The 27443-nt window shown below is 39.1% G+C and overlaps 1 protein-coding gene across 4 annotated transcripts in view; it reads left to right on the forward strand.

Annotated features, from left to right (window-relative positions):
• Positions 1-21574, forward strand: part of LOC122880490 (C-terminal-binding protein 1) — a 31579-nt gene extending 10005 nt beyond the window's left edge. For 2 of the 4 annotated variants that reach the window (XM_044205679.1, XM_044205678.1), the window contains exons 2-11: positions 6958-7112; positions 9795-9939; positions 11643-11746; positions 12175-12277; positions 13204-13328; positions 14351-14440; positions 15066-15196; positions 15629-15756; positions 16807-16921; positions 18451-21574. In XM_044205679.1, the coding sequence (XP_044061614.1) occupies positions 6958-7112; positions 9795-9939; positions 11643-11746; positions 12175-12277; positions 13204-13328; positions 14351-14440; positions 15066-15196; positions 15629-15756; positions 16807-16921; positions 18451-18646 (1292 nt within the window). In that variant the 3' untranslated portion in view covers positions 18647-21574. Of the gene's footprint in view, positions 1-4052; positions 4072-6957; positions 7113-9794; positions 9940-11642; positions 11747-12174; positions 12278-13203; positions 13329-14350; positions 14441-15065; positions 15197-15628; positions 15757-16806; positions 16958-18450 lie in introns of those variants that run through there. The other 2 variants (XM_044205680.1, XM_044205681.1) reach the window with 2 other exon arrangements.
• Positions 21575-27443: the final 5869 nt, after the last annotated feature.

A 27443-nucleotide genomic window follows, 5' to 3' on the forward strand; every position in this document is an offset into this window, starting at 1 on the left:
TATGTGTTAGCACTTGTATGTATCATATATCACTGTATATTAGACATGTGAACCTGCATGGATTGGTGTGCTGAGTATGCACCAAGCGGCAACCTCTGGGTCTGAAAAATGAAGCCAACGTGGAAGTGCCAAAAGCTGCAGTTCCCCGAATGGCCACTTGAGGTTGGCTCCAAAAGCAAGTCAATCCCCATTAATGTTAAAATGCCCAACTTTACAGCAGAAATAAACATGTTTACAGCCTGGTACAAAAAATGGTTTTGGTCTCTATAGCTAATTTCCCCATTCATCACAACTGTGAGGGGCATGAGTTTTTATATAACTCACCCATTTAAATGATATTAAGGCTTACAGTTATGCATAATTAAGGACGTGGCCGCTTTGAGTGACAGGTGGGTTGCTGCTAGGTGGTTTCATCAACCAGAATTCATTCAGCCCGCCTCAGCTCCACCTCTTTGCCCATTTTTGGATCAGCAGGAGTCAGGCACTGCCAAGATGGCAACGGCGAGAGCCATCGGAGCCGCCCACTTTGAGCTTCACAGACACTACATACATTTTTTATACAGTCTATGGTATGCACCTGTAATTCTGTATCTGTGGGTGGGGCAGAATGTGTGTGTAGACATGTATTAATCATGTTGGGGGGTCTCAGCTTCCTTTTGGGGGCAAAACGCAAGTCCCCTTAATGTAAATCATTAAATATTAGGGTGAAGACTTGGTTTAAGGTTAGGGTATGGTAAGGACTAGGGTGAGTCAAGTAGTGGTTAAGGTTAGGGTTAGGGTAAGTCTCCAGGAAATTAATGTAAGTCAATGTAATGTCCTCTGAAGTGATAGAAACACAACTGTGTGTGTGTGTGTGTGTGTGTGAGAGAGAGAGAGCATATAATGAGGGAGGACTGGTGGTGAGGGATATGTCTGTCTTCTCCTCTTTCCTCCCTGGGAACTGAAGTGTGGGTAGAGACAGACAGAAGACAAAATAAAAGAAGAATGAAAGACTGCAGAAATGTCAAGCTGCCTGAACACTCTGTACCTGGACATGCAGCCGTTTTATAAGCATATAAATACAGCGATGATATAAAATGTGGCTTTTCTCATTGCTAGAGAGATGGATGGGACAGGAGAAGAAAGGAAATGGCAAGTGAGATAAAGAAAGCCTCGGGAAATGAGAATGACAAGAGAGATGGAGATCTGAAAATGAGCCAACAAGAGATGAAGGGATGGGGAGATCAACAGTGAGGGGTTGAAAGACAAAGATATAGGGGCTTTTTAACCACACCATGTTGTGCATGCCACAAGAGCCAGTAACGCTATAAATCAGTCGTGCTGTGGCTCAATGGTTGGTTGCTACAGTCACAGGCGGCTGACTGATCACAGGTGCCGACAGCAAAACTCTGCTCTCTTCTCCCCTGTGCACAGAGAAAAATACAAACACTGTAGCTGAAATGTGAATGTGTCATCTTACCAGGGTTCACCTTCAGTTAAGTCGGAAAGAGACTGAATAGATTTAATTCAGGAAGTCTGACCTTGTTTCAGAACTGAAAAAACAAAGAAGATTATTAAAGATTTTCAAAATAGTTGCTGATTATTTTTATGTCCATTAACTAATCGATTCATTAATAATTTCACCTCTACATTTGCGTACTAACAGTCATTTTAGACTGACCCACAGATGCTCTGGAAATGAAACCCCTTGTTATAAGAGTGTGTGTTTTGACACACTGTTGTTGTGGTTCTTTAGTGTCAGTCAGAACCAGGCACTTGCAGCTTGTTTTGGCAGATCATCCTCTATCGAGGCTGGCAGACTTCCCAGTGGACTGCGCATTTAAAACACGTGAAAATTGCTGATCTTTGACATTGTCTCTGTTGACTGACAGTCTGAAAACATTGTCTCGTTCCTCTGGGACAAAAATCCAGCTGTTCTTGTGAGCTGGTCAATGACAGCTGGATATAGGCAGGCTGCAGGGCTTTCCCACTGGCTCACATGATCCAGTCCCAGCAGTCATTGGGCGACGCTTTTTCCATCTCTAAATGTCAGTCAAACGGCTTTAGCGTTTGGTCTGATTACAAATTTTCAAGGGACGTCGTTTTCATATCGAGGGATGTCATTTAGTGTCCCAGGCCCTTAAGCACATATTGCAAAAGCAGTCATTACTATGCAGATGGTCATTACCTCTAGTGAACAATTAGCACCAACAAAACTTTTTTCCATTTTGGATGTTGCCTTGGCTGCAAATCACTACTACTGCATTGCTGCATTGCCTCAAAATGTTTACGAAATACAGTAGTGATTCTGAATCAAAGTGTAGTTGCAGAGAAACCCTGGATAGATGGCAAGAGCAGAGCTGGAGCTGTGGCCTCTGTTGGCTGTCAAGAGGCCTGTTTACACTGTGAAAGCTCCCAGCAGTCACCCAACCCCTGGGGCTATGGGGGGCAGAGAGAGAGAGAGAGTGTACTGGAGTATTGAATATAATGAGAGAGTAGAGATGGAAGAGATGGATGAGGTTATAGAGTTTAAGAACTGAGCAGAATGAGGGAAAGGTCTAAGCAATTATTTCATATAATGAAGAATTTAATGAGTATTTAATGTGACAAGAAAGCGAGAAAATACATTAAATAAAAGTACCGGGAGATAATGGCCATTTGAGTTTGTTTGATTTAGGAATTCAAAGAGAGAGAGAGAGAGTAAATTAATATTTTGTGTTTGTGTGTGAGAAAGACAAAGAGAGAATGGACGGGTGTTTTATCATATAATACTACTCGGCAGTCAGTAGTGCTGGTCCTCAAGATCATGCTTGGTGCTGGAATGAAAGCTATTTCCTCCCTCACTCTGACCAAGTGCGAGCCGGAGAAATGTCGGGAATCTTTGTTACTATCCAAAAACGCTGCACAACTGATTGGACTGACCAGATTTAATTATTTTGTGAGTGAACATCATGCCTATTTAATTACACATGCCATCTCTGAATCACACTTTGTTCCCAAGTGTTTCTGCTCAAATTAAATCTTACAAAAGATGAGTCTGTGGGCCAAAATACTGTGGAGTGCAGCCCCTACGGGCGAGTGTGCTACTTATGATTACATCTGAGTTACAATGAAGGTTGTGTTGAAGCCTGAGAGTACTTGTTGCTGAATTCCAATTTCTCAGCTATGCACCATCGATTTTGTACTGATGTGTAAGTGCAATGGCCTCCAGGCAAATCCTATTATGGAAAGCTAATGTTTTACCAGCTCACATAAGGCATTACGAGCAGGATTTCAGTTTCACCTTATTGGTCTTACTACACTGTGGGGCTGCTTCATCAGATCAGGTTTCGTGCTGTAATCTGACAATGCAGATATGAAGACAATACAGAAACTGAGTGATTGATTGGGCTAAATTGTGGGCTGTCTTTGCTTCTCTGCAGCTTCTGAGTGCTGCAAAATCAATCCTTCAATTTTGTTTTAACAGTGAAAGCACACAGGAAGTGCTTTTATCTTCATACAGTAAAGTTCAATTGAGACAAGTTGTCAATATTAGAACATGCTGTTAGCAACATGCTCACACTGTAACCCTTAACAATCAGTTGTTAATGTGAGGATCTAACCTGTACATTTCTGGTTGCGGGACTGCTAATCAGTTTTAGCCACGCTGCAACCTAAAACCACATGCAACCAAACCTAAAACAATATGTAACCACCACATCGAACCACAAATGCTACTGTAGGTACAAATATCAGTGTTGAATTCCTGATTCTAAATGTATGCAAAATGTATTCAATGGTTACAGTAACATGGCTCTGGGTATACTCTCCCACGCTCTGCTCTACTGTTGCGTGATACATGCAGGAGTAAGCATGTGTATGCTGGTGTATAAATAGCTCATAAGCGTGGTGTTTGAAAATAATATTTTTTTTAAATTAGCAGTGAGTTATTCTAAAAGTATTCTCCTCAAAATGTATGAAGTACCTCAAATCTAAATACCGATGTACAGATTCATCATCTCTGTTCTCTACATAAAGATTCTGAATACTTGTTTTCTGTTATAGCCAAACCCTGAACACTGCAGCACACTGGAGCATGAGCCAGAAATGCATGTAAGCACTGTGTACATTATTTCCCCATGCATGCACACTGGCTCACTCAACAACCAGAGAACCACAGAGAGTCTGTTTAAAAAAAAATCACCCCATTTGCAAGCCTAAACTAAATCTTTTAAGATGAGAATTTACTTTCTATGACAGAATTTCACACAAGAAAGAGGAAGATCATCCACCTAAATTTGGGATGCAGGGATGTTTATTGGGTTCCTTTTTTTCAGTTCCCCCTGCTTCTTATTCTTATGATTCATGCAGTTATACTTATTCACTCCTGGGAGGTGCCCAGTACAACACAGTCCTCACCTTCTGGTCACTAATAGAAGGAAAAATGCCCAAAAAACAGCAACTAGTAACTGGCTAAATGCAGATGATGTGACACCATGCCAACACATTTCCAAGCAACAGTGATTTTTATCAGCTGTAAAAAATCAGAAAGAAGTAGCGTTTCACGAAATTATTTTGCACCAATCAATCGATTGCAGAAGAGACAGAGATACAAATGTCTCCAACAACAGAAGCTTTCATTATGATGCAACCGCAAGACATGTTGCATTTACAAAAGGGTTTTGGGTGTTTAGGAAACCAGAAAATCCCTTTGTATTTCTATCATTGTAAAAGCTAAATGCAATATGTTCACACCTTCTTTCTGAAGATTGTCAAAAGGCACTCTGGGAAACGTGAACTCACTAACTGAAGTAGAAATATACAGTATATGAAGCAAGTTGAAGTACAAGAAAACAGATAAATTACAACAATTCATTTCAAAAACACAACTGGAAAGCACTGAAAATCTTGATCTTCTATCTATCTTAATGATACGTACTGGTAGTATGATTCTGGCAGGGATTTTTCCTTTAATTCATTTCACTCATAGGCTACTTAATGATAGCTGCTGGGGGAAGAGTGTTACTCACTTTCCCTGCCCAGATTTTCCAAACTAATTTGTGGGTTTGGAGCAGCCAAACTTCTGTCCACAAGTCTGATTCTCAGGGATCCTTGGCATTCAAAATATTGTAGAGACTGTAGAATGCTGATTTTGAAATGACTGGTTTAAAGAATCGGCTACTTTCTCATGATGTTAGTCCATGCAACTGGAAAATAATCTCAAACTGATGGCATGCCAACTGTGTATCCATCTGGAGGTCTGAGTCGCAAAAAAGTTTTAGAAGGAATATTTTGAGTGGAATGACCGAGGTGGCTGCTTATATGAGATGTCAGCCTGCACATCTCAGATGGAAAAAAGTCAGGCGTGAGTGATGGGTACCATCAGCATCAGCAGAAACAGCCATAAATCTGCACATATTTCATCTACAGTGTTTTAGAGGGCTGTCAAAACTTTGCATGTCAAAGAGACCTAATTTGTTTCAGATTTTTCTCTGAATCTACATCTGTCCGTCTCTCAGATGTCCGGGTTCTCAGTCAGTATGTCTGTCAGTGATCTGGAATGATTAACCCTTCAGTTACCTGAAAGGAGAGACAAACTAAGAGATCCAAGCAGATTGCAGAGGGAGGAAATAGTTAAGGAAAACTATTAAATTCAACTCCCATCGACCACTGCTCCTGTTAAACCTGAAAAACAGCCCACTAGTGGGGTCGTCTGGCGTATCTGCCTTGATAAATGCCACTTATCCTCCTGTAAGGCCTGGCAGCACTCTCAGGGTAATGGTTTAATCTGAAGAGATTATTTAATAAAACATCCTGTAGAAAGGTTGGGGGTGGGGGTGGGGTGTCCTCACTCTTACTCAGTTATTGACAGATTTCAGTCAGATTTCAAAAACTGGCAGTCTCTCATGACACATATCTTACTACCTCATATGAACTGCTGTACCTCCTTACCCACCTGTCATCCCACCATATCATTTTCAGTGACATTTTGATGGTTTTTGAGCTGTGAAATATCACATTTTTGTTGCATATTTGTATTAATTATAATTCAAGATATGCTACATAATAGACATTTGAGACATAATCTAGAGTTTCAGGCTGCATGCTCAGTTGTTTTCTGGTCAAGACCGCCCCGTGGCTCCCAAGAGTCACTCTCAGTAGGAGCAAGCACTTACATTCACCATTCATATATGAGAGCTTGTAATGTGAACTTCATGAAATACAAAAGGATACTTCTAATTATCATGGAGTTTTTTTCCCTCCTGATTTTTAATTCTACAAGGATATTCTGAATGTTTGAGGGCATTGTTTTTTAATACTCTGTACTATTTTCCAAAAGCTACATACAGTATCTACCTCATCCATTCTCCCAATTACTGCCTGTTTCAAAGAGTCAGCAAACTTCATTAAAAAGTCAGTAATAATTAAACCGAAACAATAAAATCTTTAAGTAATAAGTAGAAACAGCTGTGAAACATGACCTCTCACAACAGGAATTAGCTCTGTAGCACATAGACAGCTGCTTCAGGACCCCCCCTCCTTGTGCTTACAGTTGTCATAGCAACAGTATCAATCCGGAGCAGAAACATTATGGGATGGAGATGAAGCAGGACCTCATCTGTGCCCAGGACCAGCAGCATATCTTCAGTTTTAGATTTCATAACTTGACAACAAATGACACGTTTAAGAAATGCTGGAAGATATGACCCAACAAATGAATGCACAACTGAAGTTCTAATAATATACAGCAGAGAACAAATTACCTACAAGATTTCTCATTTGTCTGAGGGAGAGTGCAGCTGTGTAGGCGTTTCATCACAACGATAAAAAATGATGTTGATTAAATGTAATTCTACACTGCCTCTGACAATGAAGACTATTTTCTGCCCATGCTACTCTTCATCGCCACTTTTGTTCTGCCCATCTGACACGTTTTCTTTCTTTTCTTGTGTGTGTGTGTGTGTGTGTGTGTGTGTGTGTGTGTGTGTGTGTGTGTAGGCATCAGGCCACCCATTATGAATGGGCCTATGCACCCGCGCCCCCTGGTGGCGCTGCTGGACGGGCGCGACTGCACTGTGGAGATGCCCATCCTGAAAGACGTAGCAACCGTGGCCTTCTGTGACGCTCAGTCCACACAGGAGATCCACGAGAAGGTAACACACTTAACTAGATCATGTACACACACACACACACACACACACACACTGTAAGTAAGATCATATCTTCCCCTGTGAATATTTTCATCTTGATGTACAAATTATAATTAATTATAAAAGTTTGCAAACAAAAATCATATAAACTAAGGTACGGGATTCAGCAACAGTTCAATAAAGTTCTGAACAGGAGGTGAGTATGTTTTACATTTTAGAGAGCAGCATCAGCAGTTTGCATGAAATAAACAATGGTAGAACTGGGTTTTTAATATGAGCAGCAGAGGTCATCACGCCTGAATAGACAACGAAAAGAGCACCACCTCCAGAAACTCAAAATCCAAGGATGACACAAACAAACAGCAACCACTAGCTCCGATGGCCTGTAGTTAGATAAAAATAACAGTTAGAAATAATGATATATTTCAATCATGTGCAGTTTCCTATTAGAGATGCATCAAATAGATATTAATATTTCGGTAGTAGTATATTGTGGAATGTGTTTGCATTGATTAACAAGTCAGCATAGAACATATAGTTGTGTTTGCTCCACCAAGCTCAGCTTAATCCACGCTCCACCTTAGTGATGCCACAGATGTTAAGTTCATGTTTTTATTAAGTATATTTAACCACCTTTTTGATAGACAAGTGATCTCTGATCTGGAAAAATTACCATTTATGCTGCGTTCACATCATATCATTCAGACCGTCGTTATGAGCAGCTGGGTCGGAAAATCAGTTCCTGTCAGCCTCCAAGTGTAACTCAGAGTCGGACACATCAGGAATTTTAAGACTGTGACAATATCCAAATGCAAAACACAATAAAAGTAGCTAATTTAGGCTGTTTTAATTATGTGGCTACAAGGATAGCAGTGGGGGTAACCATGCTGCAATAATGTGTGAATTTTCCCAAGTCATATTTCCTGTTTTTGCCTGTCCACTGACATTGCGTAAATGCAGTATTGGCACCTGAGATATCACCGTAAAAAGAAGATCTGAAGTTGTCACATTTTGTTGCATTAAATAAAGAAAAAGAGAAGTAAAAGAAAACGGGAAAATAAAATTAAAGAAGAGTACAGAGAGCGAACTTAAAATGTGTGTCAGGCTCGGATCTTGCCACAGCCACTATGGATTGTAAATGGGTTTGTATGTCTGGCAGGGTTACGTCTGGTTCTGGGTGTCTGCCAGGCACACTCTCTCTGTGAGCGCGCTCAGTAGGCCACAGCGTGGGAGAAACAGATGGCTCTCCCTCGCTCACTATCTATCTCCTGCTCTCTCTCTCTCTGGCTCTCTAGTAAGCAGCCACCTCATTGTGTAATTAAAAGTGCTTCTTTATTGTAATTGAACCGCATGTCATTTTCATCCTCTTGCACACACATGAAGAGGAGGGCTGGCAATGTTAGAAAGAGATTGAAAGATTAACTGAGGACCAATTAAAAGGTGACTGAACTGGTTTTCACACATAGCCATATATTCCCATTCTATATGATAGTCAAGTTATCTGCACAATTGCACATTGAGGCACAATATTTCACTTTCAATTAAGATAATAAGCTGTCGTCCTGATTAGGAGCCAGTGAGAATCCCATGTGAATAAGATTCCTGCTGATATTAGGCAGTTTTGTTAAATGCAGAGACATCTTATCTTGATTTCTGTGGTTATAAAAGCTTAGTTTCCATGGTAATATTCAGAAAAAGCAGTCATTCCATGCAGGCACGGATATTAAAAAAACAGGATATGAGAACGATATAAACAGCATATCCTGAAAAAAATAACAATCTTAACAGAGATACTGAGTTTAAGAAAATACTGTGACTGTGAACTCAATGAACTCTAGTTGCGTACGCTCACTTAAAGTGACTTGTGCTCACACCTAAACAAACACATGCCGATGACTTGATCGTTACACTCTGTCCATATGTACTGTATGTATTTAAAGCACTATCCTACTGTTTTGCAAACAGACACACTTTTATACATGTATGATTGTCTGTTTTCAGTGGTGGAAGAAGTACTCAGATCTTTTACTTAAAAGTAGCAATACCACAGTGTAGAAATACTCTGTCACAAGTTAAAGTCCTGTATTCAAAATTTTAAGTAAAAGGACAAAAGTATTTGCATCAAAATATATTTAAAGTACCAAAAGTAAAAGTACTCATTATGCAGAATGGCCCATTTCAGAATAATGTATATTATTGGATTATAGTTATTGGTGCATTAATGTGTACATCACTTTAATGTTGCATCTTGTAAAAGTAGATTATTTTAATTAATTAATATACTGCTGGATAGCTTGTGAATGTCACCTCCCAGGATCAATAAAGTCTTATCTTTACCTATAATAATAATAATAATAAAAATAATAACTCCTCATTTATTTGTTGATTATATTTTGTATCATTTATCTGAATCTACAAAGTAACTAGTAACTGAATTTGTCATATAAATGTAGAGGAGTAGAAGTATAAATACTCAAATAATGTGCAAGTACTTGAAAATTGTACTTACAGTACATTACATGAGTAAATGTACTTACAGTAGTTACTTTCCACCACTGTCTGTTTTATCCCTGGGTGTGTAAGCACAGAGGTTAACTAAGGCTGCACAGATTTAGATACACAAACGCATATTGCTAGCTACAGTATATATGATTTAAATAACTGTTTGTGTGTATGTGTGTCCAGGTGCTGAACGAAGCTGTAGGAGCTCTGATGTACCACACCATCACTCTGATGAGAGAAGATCTAGAAAAGTTTAAAGCTCTGCGCATCATCGTCCGCATTGGGAGCGGCTATGACAACATTGACATCAAATCTGCCGGGGAACTGGGTGAGAACACAGCCACACGCACACACACACACACACACACACACACACACACACACACACACACACACACAGGAAGTGAGAGTCTCTACTGGTCATGTACTGCACTATTCTGCTTAACTGCTACAATGTCAGTATCCTTACATAAACATCATCCATTAACACCACCGTTCACTCATACTGCTTTAGCCTACACAGTGTTAAGTAATATGGGTAACCAGTATTAATAAAACATACATATTGTAGCCATGTTTATGTTTGGAACTATTTTAGAGGAGAGCAACCATGTGTTGTTATTTTCTTCCCCCGTACTTGTACCCAGTCTCTTATTGCCCACCACGATTACTTCCTATGTAAACAGGGAAAGTAGTTTCAGGTTGCTCAAACCAGAATGTTTAACATAGTTCATGTAAAACTTTCTAAAATCCCAAACAAAAATGAAAATATGTTTAGCTACATATCACTTCCAATTACTCACCATTTAACTCCAGAGCTACTGATAAAACGTTTTCACAGAAGGCATTTTGACTTGTCAAACACATATGAAGCTAACATTAGTATTTGCTGCCAGCCTTTTATTTGTTCCAGAGCCAAGCTTGGCGAGCATGCTGGGCTAGCTAACTGGCACACCTAAATGGAAAAGAGCTATCGTTGATGCTATTAGTTACACCTTTTCCTTCAATTACAAGCAAAAGTGTCTGCTGTGAAAAAGGTCTTATATTGTAACTGTTTTGATAGCCTTGATTAGCATAAACAACAAGCTGTAAGAAACAGACAGTTTTGTTGTCTACTGTATTTATTCATTACTAAACAGCAGTGGTGGAAGAAGTACTCAGATCTTTTACTTAAGTAAAAGTAGCAATACCAAAGTGTAAAAATACTCAAGAAAAAAGTTACGTTAAGTACTGGAATTGAAATAAAATAAAATAAAAACAAAAGGTTCTTTTACTTTAATTTTTTTTTTTATGCACAGTGGCCCTTTTCAGAATAATATATATTATATTACTGGATTATAATTACTGATGCATTGATGTGTCCATCACTTTAATGTTCCAGCTGGTAAAGGTGGAGCTGATTTCAACTACTTTATATACTGCCGGGTAGCTTAATCCATAATAATACATCATAATTTATTAGTTGATTTATATTTAGTATTCATAATATGAATCTGCAAAGTGACTAATGTTGTTAAATATATGTAGTGGAGTAAAAATTACAATATTTGCTTCCCAAATGTAGTGGAGTAGAAGTACAAAGTAGCATAAAATGGAAATACTCAAGTACCTCAAAATCATACTTAAGTACAGTACTTGAATAAATGTACTTAGTTTCATTCCACCACTGCTCAACAGCTAATTTGACCAAAGTGCCAATCTTCCAAAAACCTTTTTTTCTCCTGCCAATAGCTATTGCCATGTTTGCAACAAGTCAGTAATATTTGTATTAAAAAAGTGAAGTCAGTAAAGCTTTTTATTAAAACTCATGTCTGTCCTGCAGCAGCCAGAGCTTTACTAACGTCCCCTATCTTCCTCCACCAAGAGGCTCTGCCATTTGAAAGTTGGCAGTAGTGTTTGTAGAGAAAATTGCTGACACCACGCCTTGAGTCTGCACTTCTCCACCAAAACAGCTTTCATCAAACTTCATCTCTCTCCTCAAATGGCCCCAAAAAGCTATTACTAATCCTTATCTGCTCTCTGGTCCAACAGGCATAGCTGTATGTAATATGCCAGCAGCCTCAGTGGAGGAGACGGCAGACTCCACGCTGTGTCACATCCTCACCTTGTACCGACGTACCACCTGGCTGCACCAGGTTTGTATCCTTGTGTGACTGATAAAGGGGATTGAAATTAATTGGATTTAAATGAACTAATTCTAAATGTATTGGTTAGAGGTGTTCATTCAGCTATCACAATTTTAGTTTCGACAATTACTAATAATTGTCTACTGACAAATCAGCAAAATTGAAACATTTCATTTTCTTTAGAATGTTGCTGTATTTGAAAGACGTTGATGTAAGATGTAGAAGGTACAGTAAAATGATTTGTTCCTCAAATCAATCATAAGTAACAATCATTATTTAGACCTATATTTTATAATCATGATCACAATATCTAAAAGGATTTAGACTTTGGTCATTAAGTGCAGACAATTTGAAATATACCGGCACAGTGTCAAACTGTAAATGTTTTTGCTGTCTGTGTGTACTTGCATGTAATAAGTAATTGTTATTCATGCCAGGCTCTCCGGGAGGGCACACGGGTTCAGAGCGTGGAGCAGATCCGAGAGGTGGCGTCAGGAGCCGCGAGGATCAGAGGAGAGACACTGGGACTTATTGGGCTTGGTGAGTAACAACACACATATGACTTAATGCCTCTGCAGTGAGACCTACTTAGCATAGTGTTGTAAAAAGAGTCTACAAAGGCTTTACGTAGGCACAGCAGTGCTTTGAGCTAAATGGTAACATCAACATGCATAACATACTCACAACGAGAATACTAACATGCTGATGTTAAGCAGGTATAATGTTTACCATGTTTGCCATCTTAGTTTTAGCCTTTTAACATGTTAATATTTGCTAATAAGCACTTAATAGAACGCACAGCAGGTGGCGCTCGAGTAAAAGTCAGGGGATCACCAAAGTCAGTAGGATTCATCTTCTGGGGAGAAGGACTGTATTCACCAAATTTCATGGCAATCCATACAATAGTTGTTGAAATATTTCAGTCTGGACCAAAGTGGTGGACCGACCGACAGACCAACATTGCCATCCATAGAGCTACACTGCTAGTATGACTAAAAGGGTTTTTGTTTTGTTAATTTTGTCTGATACAGGGTGGTCAGTCTGATACACTGTTGATGAGGTTGTTGCTGAGGAAAAGTGCTGAAGTTTTTAATCAAAGGATTTTTCTCTCTTTTCCATTTTCATTTTGGGAAGTTTTGTCCTTAGCTCAGCTAAATTGGCTTCCTAAGGAGTTACTGCCAATAAAATATAAGCAGATTAACCAGAAGCAGAATGCAAAGCTCTTCCATGTACAGTCTGGAAGCTTTTTCAGTAATAATGAGCAGACGTGTGTAGCCAAAGAATTATGTAATTTGTACAAGGCAAAAGTCAAAAAAGGTAATATCACATGCACAAAAATGTTAACTGTTGTGTTTTTTATGTTCCATTTTAATGTGAATTCATGTGTATGCAATTTGTCTAAATGATCCTGTGTGTGTATTAATGTGTGTGCAACTCCATGCCTGTGTGTATTTGTGTGTTTCTAGGTCGAGTGGGCCAGGCTGTAGCCCTGCGAGCCAAGGCCTTTGGCTTCAATGTGATCTTCTATGACCCTTATTTGGCTGATGGTGTAGAAAGATCCCTGGGACTACAAAGAGTCACCACACTACAGGTAGTACACACACAAACACACACACTCGGGTATGAGTGGGGCCATTTTGTTTCTGAGAAATCAGCAACGTTCCAACTGTTTCCAGCGCTTGTGTGTTATATTTGTATGAACTCAGATAATGAAAAAAATAAATACATTTTTAAACCCAGAAGCAGCCCTCCCTGTAACTGTACAGCTTGTAAAGTCATTTCAATGACTATTACTGCCACAGCTAACAGACACTAACTAATTTAGTGGTGGGGCCATAAAATGACTGAAAGCTAAACTTCCTTTTCCTTTATTTCCTAAAACTAATTTGGCTTGTTTTAATCAAACATGGTGATATTTAGGATGTTGCTACACCTATTACTTTACCATAAAGCAACAGTGGACTGTGTGTTACAACCGGGGAGGGAAGTCCAGGTCCTGTTTTTGCTCCTAACACTCACTGGGGGATGTTGACAGTTTTTTTAAGTTGCTCTGCACGTAACGCCAGTATCAGCAAAGTATGTCTCCCATGACAGTGATAGATATGACAGTCACCGAAGTACCATTTCTTCTAGATCTAGGATTTTAGCCAATAAGAAAATAACACTAGTATGGAATTTAAATCTTCCTTTTACTGGGGAAAAAAAATCCATCGTCTCCCTTTCTCTTTGCTGACAAAACAGTTTTCTCCACCATCCACCATGACAAATGTGTATTTACCGTTATGCCGCTGTGCCTTCTGTACCCTCTTGTGCTCATTAACTGGAATTATGATAATGTCAGCAATAAAAAACAAAAATATAGTCTTGTATTTGTTATAAAGATATATAGCTATACTAATATTGACATTAACAAAAATGCTAAACAGATTTGGTTTGCGGAAGATCTGAAACGTGGTTTGGTTAAAAATCAATAAGAGTGCTGTTTTCATCTCAGTGAATCTAATGTATTATAAAATGACTACCGTGAAGCCCCTGCAGTAATGAGCTGCCGTATAAAGTGTAAACAGAGGATTGGGATTTATCTTTGGCACCTTTTTCTGCATTTCTTGTCAGGACCTGCTCTTCCACTCCGACTGTGTCTCTCTGCACTGCAGTCTCAATGAACACAACCACCACCTGATCAACGACTTCACCATCAAACAGGTAGAGAGGACAGCAGCACACAAACATACACACTGAGCATGTACAGTATACACACACTTTAATGATTTATTTATCCCTACATCAACTACTACATCCCGTGACCATGAATAATAAAGAAGTGGATACCCAGGGAAGCCCACTACCTCCATACAGATGAGTGAGGTTCTCTGCTACGTGCACTGCATACGACGACTGATACACTCAGGAAATATCTGTTTGTTGTGCGGCCTAAATCCAATTTCCATCCCAGACACAGGCTACACTCACTACACAAGTATTTCTGACCTTGCTGGAGGAGAGCAAGTGAAAATAAAATTTCTCTATGTGGATCAATAAAATATCACATATTTATTATTATGGTTAGGTTTCACTAGGAATCTCTGTATTCAGAGCAGAAAACAAGATTTATAGGACAACAAGTGCTGCCTATGCTTCTTCATATTTGTTTTGTCATACATTTTAAAGACAATTAAAAAAAGTGGAGAAAAATTCATAGTACATTTCAAACTGACACGACATTCACTTAAAATGTCCTTAAACCAAGTTGGACAATCAGGTGTACAGCTTTATCTTATTAGAGCAAAGTAAATCACAGACTGTACATGTGTGTATATGTGTGTTATAGATGCGACAGGGGGCGTTCCTGGTGAACACAGCCAGGGGGGGTCTGGTGGATGAGAAGGCCCTGGCTCAGGCCCTGAAGGAAGGAAGGATACGTGGAGCTGCTCTGGATGTTCATGAGACAGAGCCGTTCAGGTAACACACTCACACTTTCAAATCTTTTTATTTCAGATTAATGTTGCTGAAGAACTGTTATCTGTTAAATATAATTTCCAACACAAGTGAATATGTGTATATATATATATATATATATATATATATATATATTTATTCTTTTGCAGCTCAAGAAAATGTGAATTAGCGAGAACTGAATAATTATGAATTATGGTATACTCAAACATGATACTGATTTTAGAATAAATTAATTGGTTGACTGAAATTAAATTACAACAATTTTACATCATTAATTGAATATCTCTGGGTTTGGGACTGTTGGTCACACAAATCAAGTAATCTGAAGACATTACGTTTGGATCTGGAAAATAAGCGTTTATTAGTCTAGAAATTAGTCGACAATAAATCAAATAATTTGTTGCAGCTGTAAATGACTGTATGCACATGTGTCAGTTTCAGTCAGGGCCCGCTGAAGGACGCTCCCAATCTGATCTGCACCCCACATGCTGCCTGGTACAGCGAACAGGCATCGCTGGAGATGAGAGAGGAGGCAGCCAGGGAGATCCGAAGAGCTATCACAGGTAGTGTTCTCACACACACACACACACACACACACACACACACACACACACACACACACACACACACACAGTCATGGAGACACACATGTATTGATGTGAGCATCAATAGTCGAGCATAAACCACCCTTCTTATTGTTTTAGCACAGAGAGATTTAAAGGCCTTTCATAGTCTGCCTATTTCTTTCCATCCTCTTTGTCTTCTTTCTCTCTTTCCCATTTTCTTGCCTTGTGGTTTCCCCTGTGTCGTTTTACCATTGGCCTGTTTAATGTTGTCTAACTTTTGTGTCTGTGGAAAATAGGTTAGTGAAAATCACACCTGCTTTGAAATGTAGAGCAGTAACACTAACAAGTTCCCCAGTGTGAATTGTAGAACATTGGAATATTTATTTGTTTCCTTTTTTACAGTAGGCGATTTGTTAATTTTTAGAAAGAAAAATGTGAACGAGCATTCAAAGGCACTTTTGGTCAAAGCTCTGTTAATTTCTGACCCAGCCTCTGTCATTGCTGCTGTCACACTTTCTCTTTCCCTCTGTCTGCTGTAGAGAATATCGATAAATTGTTGATAATTATTAGCGTTTCTATTTTAACCAGCACAGCTTTTCTAGCCTTTACGGCACTGTTTTAGCGGCCCGCGAGTCGAGTCAGTGAGGTACACACAGAGAGAGATTAGAGACGAGTCGAGTTGGAGAAGTGATTTCACATGGCGTGCTCTAAAAAGAGAAAAGTAGACAGCGGAAACACAGCTTTTAATCTTAAGAATGGACAGACTCTTACATGTTCAATCTTCCCACAGGCAGTTCAAAACCAGTAGCCTATGTCTATGTTCGAAATCATGGCGATTATTAAAAGCAGCAATGTGAAGCGCTACTATGGGACAAAGCACAGAGCAGCTTTTGAGCAGGTTAACAAGGGGAATGGATTTTGGTCATTTTGCTAACAAGGGGGATGGCATCCCCCCTCAAATCGCCAACTGCTTTTTTATTTATACATTTTAGCACTTCATATTTCTCTCGCTCTCTCTTTCTCTTTTCCCGTTTCTCTGTTTTTCAGGTCGTATCCCAGACAGTCTGAAGAACTGTGTGAATAAGGAGTTCCTCACCCAGAACAACCACTGGGCAGGAGTTGACCCAGCTACCGTCCACCCCGAGCTCAACGGGGCTTATAGGTAATAACTGACATCAGGATAAAGAAACCTGTAGTGGTCAGTACAGTTTAATTTTTTTCACCCCCAAACCCTGGAAAAGTGATTGATTGAAATTTTGCCAAATGTTTTGAAAAATACAGAATGTGAACAGCCACATTTAGAAAGGTACTAATGACAGCAGATTTCATTCTACATAAAATTACTGCTATATACAGTATATAGAGCATGTTCATGCTGTGTTACAATTACAGTGTATTACTGCTATCAGATGTACACTATAGTTATACTGTTGTGTAGACAGTGTTTCTGTTTGCTGTTTCTGTAATGCATTCATCAGATTAATGTTGATAGCAGCAACCAACCGCAGAAATCGACAAAGCTGCTACAACAACAAACTGGGATGGAATATACCCTACTAGCATCCACATATACCTCAGTGACCACAAAAGTCTCCCAAACCTTTAACTATTCGTTCTTTCATCTCTCAGTCAGTCAGTAGGGATGTCCACAGCTGATCTGTAGGGCCTGTGTGAGGGCTGATCAAAGCTTTTATTGATGGATCGGTATTGGCAATATGAAGCTTGATTCATTGCTGATCCTTTGTTTGTTGTAAGCCTTTGTACTCCGGATAAACTAGCTGTCAAAAAGCCCCACTTTGTTCTGCTAAAACACTGAAACTTAAATGTCAGTACAGCTAAAACGATTAGTCGATTTAATGGTTAATCTGCAGCTATTAATTGTCATTTTTCAAGCTGATTCGCTCATTCCGTCTCATCCACTGTTAAGATTTGCTTTTTTCCTGTATCTTATATGATAGTAAATGGACAATCTGTGGGTTATGGAATAGTCATTGGACAATATAAGCAATCTGAAAACCTTGGGTTCTACGACTTTGTGAAGGCTTTTTTTTTTTCACTATTTTCTGAGATTTAATAGTCCAACAATAAACTGATTGATTGAGAAAATAATTGGCAGATTTGCAGTCCTAAATTTCATTATTTTGTTCATGCTGGGGATGAAGTGAGGCTGCACATTGGAAGCCTGCGTTGTAAATCTTTGTATAAAGTTTCCTGTGGCTCTGGAGAGAGCTGTCTAAAATCGGAGAAAATAACCCGACAATGTCATCAGGTTATCTTGATATTGGCTTAGAGTTTTAAAGATGTGGACATCTACTAAGTAGTAACGGTTTTTATGAAAAGACTCTATTGAGCTGCATTATGGGAAGTGTAGGATTGCGCATTTTTGGAGTTTGACCCATACTTGGGAATAAAAGTCTGAATTTTGTAGCCTCTGCTGCTTTGATTTTGATATATTTTTTTAAAATGTGTCACCCAAATTTATGGAGGTGCAATACTCTGGGGTACTGAAGTGTGTCACCAAAGTATTCTGTTAATGTGGCTTTTTAGCTATAAGTTGGCTTGTCTAAACTTAATGGTCTACTGCAATGATTGTGGCGGTCAAAACAAGGTCACATATTTGTAATTGCCGTTTCAGTTGTACTTTGATGACTCAGTTTTGCGTCTCTCTCCATCTCCCTCTCTCCTCTCCAGGTATCCCCCAGGAGTGGTGAGCTTGCCAGCTGGCGGCCTCCCGCCACCTGTTGAAGGCATTGTGCCCAGCGCCGTGCCCATCACACACACCCTCCCGCCTGCTGTCACACACCCTCCTCATGCACCGTCCCCCGGACAAAATACAGTCAAGCCACCAGAGGGCGACAGAGAGCAGCATCCGAACGACCAACTGTAGCCACACACACACAAACACACATACATACACACACACACACACACACACATACACACACACGCTTGCCAGTGTTGTATGGTGACCGGAGGAGGTTGGCATGGCAACCAGGATTGTGGACATAAGTTCCCCTAGTGACAAGTGTTATCAGACAGGTTCACAGAGTGTCAGAGCGACAGGTTAAGGTCCCAATAACAATCGATTCACAACTCTCTGGCAATTGGTTCCCAGCAGCCAGTTCACACTCCAAAGAGGAAGAAGAAGAAGAAGAAGATGATGATGATGACGACAAAGAGGATGATGAGGAGGCATGGATAGCCGCCAGATGCTCTGATCAAAGAGGAAGACAATTGTCCTCTGCTCCAACTAGAAGTCCTCAGAAAGACTGTAAAGATCCACAGGTTTATCTTCACATAACAACTACAGTATAGTCCAGTTTTAAGTTTTTTCTGCCAGAAGTAAAAAAAACAAACAATAACTATCTGTTGATTTGGAAAGAAAAAATACTGAATCAAATTCTGCTGTCTTAGACTGTAGTGTGTCCAAGGTTAGAGGGACCTGTTTCATGTCTTTCTCTCTTTTTCTGTGTCCTTTCCTTAGTTTGATGTACAAGCAAAAGTAGTAGGTTATGAAATGAATGTAACCTGTCTGTGTACAGTTTTTAGACTTACGGCAAGAAGATACTGATATTTGTATTCCAGTCTTAACAAAAACAACGGTTATGTGCTCTCTCTATGTAGCCAAACTGAAAATACAATATTTGTTTGTTTTTTTTATGTGTCCCCAAATTAATAACCCCCCCAAAAAGAGGCAGCTTTTTGCACACCATCTCAGGAAATTAAGTTTCCGCAGTTGGTATGTTATTTTTTTTATTTTAATTTTATTCCGTTTTATGCCACTTAGTGCTTTTGTTTTTCTACCTGCTTGCCTTTTCGTGTCCCGTTACATTAGAAAAAGAACTTTAACAAGAGATAAAGTTGTAATCTAATGTTCACTTTTGTTTGTTATGTTTAAGGGGCATATGACTTTGCTCTTGGGACTTGTGTTAATGTTTGACCCAAATCGAGGGGGTTGTGGGAGGAAAGGCTGTAGGGAGGTGGCATGATGGTATGCTTGGCTGGGACGACTTCATCCTTAGTCATGATGTGAATTTACAAAATAGAGTGGTTGGGTTAATTACTTTGAAGGACAAAGCATGTTGTGGATGAGGCAATGCACTGAGAGATTGTAGCAGCTTACAGCTTGAGAAACAGTCTCATAAAAGGTTATTATCTTTGTCTTCTTCGTGTCTAATGATCCAGTACTTCCACTATTACACATATTAATTGTCCAGGTCAAGGAGCATAAGCAGTTCAGCACAAAGTTTTACGAATGATGAACATTGGTGAATCAGTGTGTTGGTTTATGATGCTAAACCAATATTTTACTGAAGTTGCCCTTCTAGCTACGGATCTGTCAAATCAATCAATCAGACTTGTGAAAAACTGCATCAACAAACTCTATATATCAGATATTCAACTGCACTGCTTTCTGCCAAAACCATTTTTAGTTCCTATTTGAAGTTAAACTCACTTGTACAGATGTCACATCCAGTTGAGGACAGTTAATGGTTACTGACTGATGAGGAATAGTTGTGTTCTTGAAGTAAGGTCATACCAAATTTTCCTATTTTTGATCTGCTCCCAAACCGACCTTTTAAGACTATACTAATACTATATGGCTTGTCAGTTCGATAAATTAACCAGAAGGGGAACGACCTGCTCGTGAGAGCAACAAACTATGGTTTTACACCGTGAGAGACATCATATATGCACAACAAAGTAAAGACGTTTAATGATAGCATGTCAGAACGTTCTGATTTCTCCAGTCTAGTATCCCTTTAACATTTCATGATGGGCCCTTCCTGAGTATACTGTTTAGCCACCCTCTGTGGCCTCTGTGTCTATGTGTACATATGGTGTTCTGCCTGCCTGTGTCAATGTGACTTGGTTGTATCTGTGTCTAAAAAAAGCAGCACTGGGAGGAGGGGTGGTGGCTAGTACTCTCCACAAGGCATCATTACAAAGACTGCCATCTAAATACACAACTAAACACTATGTGAAAAACTAAAAATGCTTCAAACTAGACTTCAAATCTAAGCTAGCAAACTGATCTACACCTTTTACAAGGTGCTGATATTGTTATGTCAGTAGTAAAATATCTGAACCTCTTTGTCTATTTGGAATATTTATTAATGATTCCAGTTCATGTGTTGTTGATGTTAGCAGGCCAGCTAAGTGACGGTGCTTTTTGGATCCCCTTCTACCAGCAGCTGAGTAGTAAAAACAGTTCACTGTTGCCTACCTGGTCTTCTTTATGGTGAGGTAGTAAGAGTAGCAATCAGGGATGGAAATTTCACTAGCCACTGGGGAGTATTTTACAGCCCAGGCTAGTGCTGAGGTCTCACTGGCCAGAATCTGAAGGGGGTGTCTAGTTGAGAAGGTACTAAGGTGACATTTAATTATCACTGTCAGACTAGAGCTCCAAAATCCCGAAATGAATGCTGGAATATTTTGAATTTTGCTCTTAATCTTTCCTCACCAGATGCCTGTCGTTATGGGGGGACTCTTTGCTAATACTTCCTAATGTAAACTGTAAGCATTCCTCATTCAAACTGATGGGTGCCACAAGTAAAAACAACAGACTAACTTTTAACGTGTCGAGGTGCTCCTTGAAATTCCATCCCTGGTAGTAACACACAGTCCACTGTTGCCTACCTTGGTCCCCTTTATGGTAAAGTAGTAGGCGTAGCAATATACAGTATACATATTCTATATTCTACAGTAAATATCATTATTTTTGGTCAAAACTGACAACCTGACAAAGATATGTTTGTGACTGTATGCATTTGTATGAATTATTTTAAAAGGAAATAAACTGTGGAAAGGTGAAGTTTGTGTCTTATTCATCTCTAACCTAGATTTATTTGTTTTACAAGTTTAGTTTCTAACAATACGGCCAGTTAAAACAATAAATTGATTAGGCCGTTGACATAAAATTAATCAGCAACTATTTAGATAATTGATTAACCTTTTTTTTCAAGCAAAAATGTATAAAATTGATTTTTCTAGCTTCTCAAATGTTTGAATTTGCTGCTTTCCTTTGTCTTACATTGTGGTAAATTGAATATAAAATGTAATATATTTGGGCTTTGGATTGTTGGTCAGACAAAACAAGACATATGAAGACGTTACTTTGGACTCTAGGAAGTTGAGATGGGCATTTTTCACAATTTTCTGATGATTTATAGACCAAATGATTAATCGATTAATCTAGAAAATAATCGGCAGGTTATCGATAAGGATTTATTTATGAAATCTTTAGTTGTGATTTCCTGTGGACTGAATAGTGAGATGAGTGTTCATCAATGCTTTTGTCAAAAATCCAGCACATTTAGTATGCATACTGACATTGATTATGCTTAAATCTGTCACTTATTCAGTGTGAACGCAGTCTGTACTGAAAACGCAGAATTACATTTAATATAGAAAAAGGACACAGCAGCGTTGTTTCATATTCTTATGCTTAACATGACAAGCGCTTAAACTTTTTAATTGCTAACTACTACATTGCTCGAATGTGGCTGGTTAGATGAACTTCAAAAATCCCAGACATGTATTTCAATAAGTTCCTCTTTTATACAAACAAGAGCAAAAAATTGTGATGTTTTTACTCAAAGTTTGAAGTTTGCATCCATCAACTCTGAATGTAAAGTTGCTAGTTGATTCCAATAGATGTCACTAGTACAGCTGCAACAGTCATACTGTGGAGAAAGACATGCAAACCAGCTGTAACAGCTGAATCTGCAATGGTTCTGCTGCTTGCATCTGTTTTCCAGTTTCATTTATTTATGCAATAAATCTATTTTCATCTTTGTGTGCTCCTCAAGACATATACAATGCACCCGTGTCTCATTATTACAGTGGTTGTCAACGCTTCTCTAAGTTATTAACTGCTCAAACATACAGCCTAGTGTCATCGAATCAGAGATCATACAATAAGCACAACATTCATAATATGGAATATTAATTAATAAGGTGTGGAATGGAATTATGATACATGAAATATATTTACACTGCTTTCATTTGTACTGTGGATTATCCAGAAAAGAGCTTGGTATCAACATTACCAGCACTGTACTGACTCTGTCAATGATTTAAAGGTCTCAAGATGTAAATCCAAAACACAGAAATTGTTGAGCAAAAGAGGACTCAGGTTTTCTTCCAGTTTACCTAGTACTGTAAGTATTGTTTTTCTCTTTATCTATCTCTCTTTTGTGCCCTACATAGCCCCAAATCTCTCCATCACCCTCTCTTTTTCTGTTTGTCTCTTCTTCTTTCCTCTCTCCCTCTCTGTTTCATCCAATTTAAGGTTACAGCCACTGGAACAGGCTCTCCGGCAGCTGGAAACTCAAGACGGTTTAATCTAAACCTCAGGAAGCAGAATGGGAAACAGATGCAGTAAAAAAAAGAAAACAGGCAGAGGGCACATTTTATTCAACTAGCATGGGGACCTCCAAAGGGCACTGTGCAAAGGGGAAGATACATTTTCATGAAGCTGCTGGGATGTTAAGGGAGGAAATAAGTGTATGCTTAAACTTCAAGACCATAAGTATTAGTACCGACCACCATCAGACTTCAATTCAAAGATTAGAGACAAAACCCAGAATAGGTTCTAAATATTCACATCTTCCTTTGTGAATATCGACAAAGCTTGAAGATTTAAAAGATGCTGACTTTGGGGAAAATTCAGGGAAAGGACAGGTGAATGACTAATGCTCTCCACTCCTTCAGGAAATACCATCGAGCTGCCCTTGGGCAAGGCACTTAACATTTATCCATGTTATTCAAGTGGGAGAGTGAGGCCTTTTTCCGTGTTAAAGCCTTGGCTGTTGGACAAGACAGTCTAAGGCGTGAAGGGAACAAAACCCTGTAAGTTTAAATGAAACAGCTCTTACAAATGGACAGAGACCAAGAGAGGCCTTTTCCAAACAGTAAACTTGTGAAGAGTTGATGGATGGTGGAAAAGTGGCTGATGGTAAAACTTGTGATGTTTTTTTCTGCAGCATGCCGTTTACAAAATGCTTGCAAGCATGAATATTTGTATCTGAGGTTCTTATTGTTTGAGCTTGTAACTCTGTCTAAAGAGTCTCAGCATGATGGCTTGACTACCATATTTTCATTAAACAGTCCTCAAACCAAGATTTCATGTTCACAAATATGATTTCTAACCATCGATGTATTATTAGTAAGCCTTAATTACACTGGCAAGTTGTCTATTAGCACATTTATGAGCTGTCCAATGACCCCTACAACTCTCTTTTACTAGCAGACTGGGATTAAAAGTTATTTTGGAGAGGAGACAGGAGAACACATCTGCGCAACAATTTTTATAGATCCTCTCCTTATCATCTACAGGCGAGGACCCAACGATATAAGCAAGGTAATATGAGCTAATGCTGCTCCAAGCCCCAGACAGACACTGCTGACCCTACTAAATTATGGTTTCATCCCTTGCAGCAAAGGTACCCAACACCTCCATTAAAGGAAAAGGCTGGCGCCATTCTATAATTTTCTTGTCAATTAGTCCCGTGTGAGACCAAAGTCCTGTCTGTGCCATAGACACCGTAGGTGGTGTCTGTGTTTACTATATTACAGAATATCTTCCTCTGTCTTATCCTTTAGGGATTCATTTATTGTCATCCTAGATCTGATAACAAAAAATCCTAAATAAAGGTTTCACAGTATTACTTTTTCCGCAAAGAGTGTTATTTACATCTCAAAATGTCCTTGTGATAAAATCTGTATAACACAGTTATCATAAGAGTAGCATACGATGAGATTTATCCTGTGGCAGAATCTTGTCACTTTCTGGGCATTTAACCTATGGACCTTCGTTCAAGGTGAGACAATTGAATTTTTCTGAATTTATACATTGACATATTTTAAATGTAAAGGAAAATGACAGTTTGGCACTTTACCAGCAAACCTGTCGACCCCTGTTGAGTTTGCAGCTACTACCTGTTCAGTGAGTTTCATATAATGAAAAAGCTGCTGTAATTTTTAGACCACAGACTTATTACTTATGACATGTTAATTCCTTGTTGTGTCAGATTTGTACACTCTCTGTTGAAAGTGACAAAGACATGAGTGTGTATTTGCATGCGGTGGGTCCAAGCTTTAACAGATGAACTGGTTGATGATGGACACGGAGGAAACCGTGGATTTTCACACTTCCTCTTTGCATCTCCCTTTCCTCTCCCTCTGCTCTTCTCACCTTTCCTCTCACATCTCCTCTCACCTCTCTGTGGTTGCTTCTCCTGACATTTTTCTCTTTTGCTATATATTCTGTTCTCCTCTCCCATCGACTGGGCACAGTCCAAACAAAGCCTAACAGAGGATTATTATCCCCAAAAATGTGGTGGAATACAGTGGCCACCCTAACACTGAGAAGGTGAGGCACCCTGCTGAGATGAGTTCCCATTAGGAATTCCATTAGCATTTGTTTCAGTGGCAGGTTTCAGTGTCTAGTAGGCCCCCAAACTGTTACATAGGGCCCTTCTACCCTGTCAAGAAAAATGTCTGGTGGTTAATAAACACCAGACACATCCTCGTAAATGCTGGCTGCTGCCTGAAAGGTGACAACTCCATTGGCTGCTTTGGCAGGTTGCCATTATTTTGTTGCTGGCAAGCAAAAATGGTGGACTTCCAAATCAATTTTTACAATTTTTATATAAAAGGCCACAACTGAGTCACACATGTAGAAAATGTGTTGTGATATTACAGCCAAGCTACATCATTAAAATTGATTGTAAAATGTCAACAGATGGGAGTTAACTTGAAAAAACACTTGTTTTTTGAGCACTGACTAGTTTTTGCAGCAACTGTTACCAAGATGATGAAATGGGAATACAGCAGAAAGTTTCTGCAAGAAATTGCCCATTTGCCATAGAGATTTAAACTTGTTGATTTTATGCCTATGAATGCCTCATTCAATATTTGGGCTTTTAACAAGTCAAAAAGACTGGCTCTAACTCCTGAACTGGGTCTGTTAAAGTAGATTATATTGCTATCGCTGGCATAATGGGTTTTGTTAGACTCATACAATGCTGGAAGACACTGTGCAATAGTTTCTATGAAAAATAAATAGACTGCTGGATAAAAACCACTCTGCAGGAGAGAGAAGGGATCGAATGAGAGGACAAAGATTATGAGAAAGACAGCTAAAGATACAAACAGAAAGGAGGGAGAGAAGATAAAGGAAGAAAAGAATGAAAATGAGAAAAATATGGAGAATGGTTGAGATTAAAAGACAAAGGTACTGTCTACTGAAATAAAGTCTTTTCTGTTTTAATATTGCAGAAAACACATTTTAAAATCCTAAAAATCAGCTTTTTTCTATCATTCTGTTTACATTTTTCAGCGGGAGTCCTGGTCACGTTTTCTGATTTTCCCTCAACGTGTTGTCTGTGTGTGTGTGTGTGTGTGTGTGTGTGTGTTTACATGTGTTTCTCAAACAAGTCTATGAAGGTGGTGACCCAGTTTCTGCAGCCAGGTTTCTGGGGTTTTCTGTGGGGGGTTTCTTTCTGAACCACATGTGTCTGAGGTGGGAGGAGCTGACACTTCACAGATGCCATGTGGTTCGCATACACACACACGGAAATGTAGGACTACATGCATGCACACATATACACACATAAAATATTGGCAGGTGGTGAACAAAATACTAGAAACACTACTTCCATTACTATTAATTTTTCTAGGTACTGTAAAGTCCTTTTTCTTGTGTCAGTTCTGGTATTTTGTCCGTTCAGAAATACATATAAATACATCACATTCCCTATTTATTAATGAACAAAAATTTATATTTTGAATAATGGTCTGTAACAATATATTTCATGGTGTCTTTTGGATTTTGTGCTAAAACACGTGTGCATGCTAAGAAAAGGTGGGTCAAGAAAAGTAAACAGGGTCAATCTCATTACATGTTAAGGATTTGTCATTTTACTTTAAAGGCCATCCCAAATCAGTATTTAGCTGCCAACAGTAGAACTATATCTTAAGAATCTCTGCACGGGCTAGTCACAGCTACCACTTCTATTTAGAATACAAAGCTGCATACATCAATTTGTACCGCAGCAAATGTGGTAGGCAAGATCCCCCCACTGAGATGAAGGGGCTGAAATCAACACATACAAGGCTGGGGTATGTTAGAAATAAACTAGTTTGTACGATGTCTCATCCAAAAGGGTTTATAGCTGGTTAGAACTGTCCCACTGAAAGGTGTGAAAATCCTGCCATCATAGAGAAAGGCGAAACGCAATAATTGTTCAAATAGGGAAAACAGGTCACACTTGCGGTAAGTCTCTCCTCACCCGCATTCATGGTGTTGCACTAGTTTGTAGCCATGAAAAACAGACGGAAGTAGTTGTGTGAAGAATGAAAAATGAGAGCTCAAGAGCGAGGTTCAAAACCCTTTCTCAGCCCAGCACACCCGTCGCTGCATGAAGTGGGCTTGCTTGTAGGATTATTGGTTTTGGAAAGTTACCAAAACTGCCCAATAAGGCCCCCCATATCCTATATTGGAAAGGTGTGGGGGAGCAGGTCTCAGACTGCTCGACAATCCATGTTTGTTTGAAACATTCTGACCCCTACAGACTGCGCTAATTTTCACCAGGATTGTCTAATTTCTCTACTAACAAAAACTGATGCCATCAGAATAATTTGAAATATGTTAAAATCATGTACAAATTCTACACATA

This window comes from Siniperca chuatsi, linkage group LG8, assembly GCF_020085105.1.
Source record: "Siniperca chuatsi isolate FFG_IHB_CAS linkage group LG8, ASM2008510v1, whole genome shotgun sequence".
Taxonomy (NCBI): domain Eukaryota; kingdom Metazoa; phylum Chordata; class Actinopteri; order Centrarchiformes; family Sinipercidae; genus Siniperca; species Siniperca chuatsi.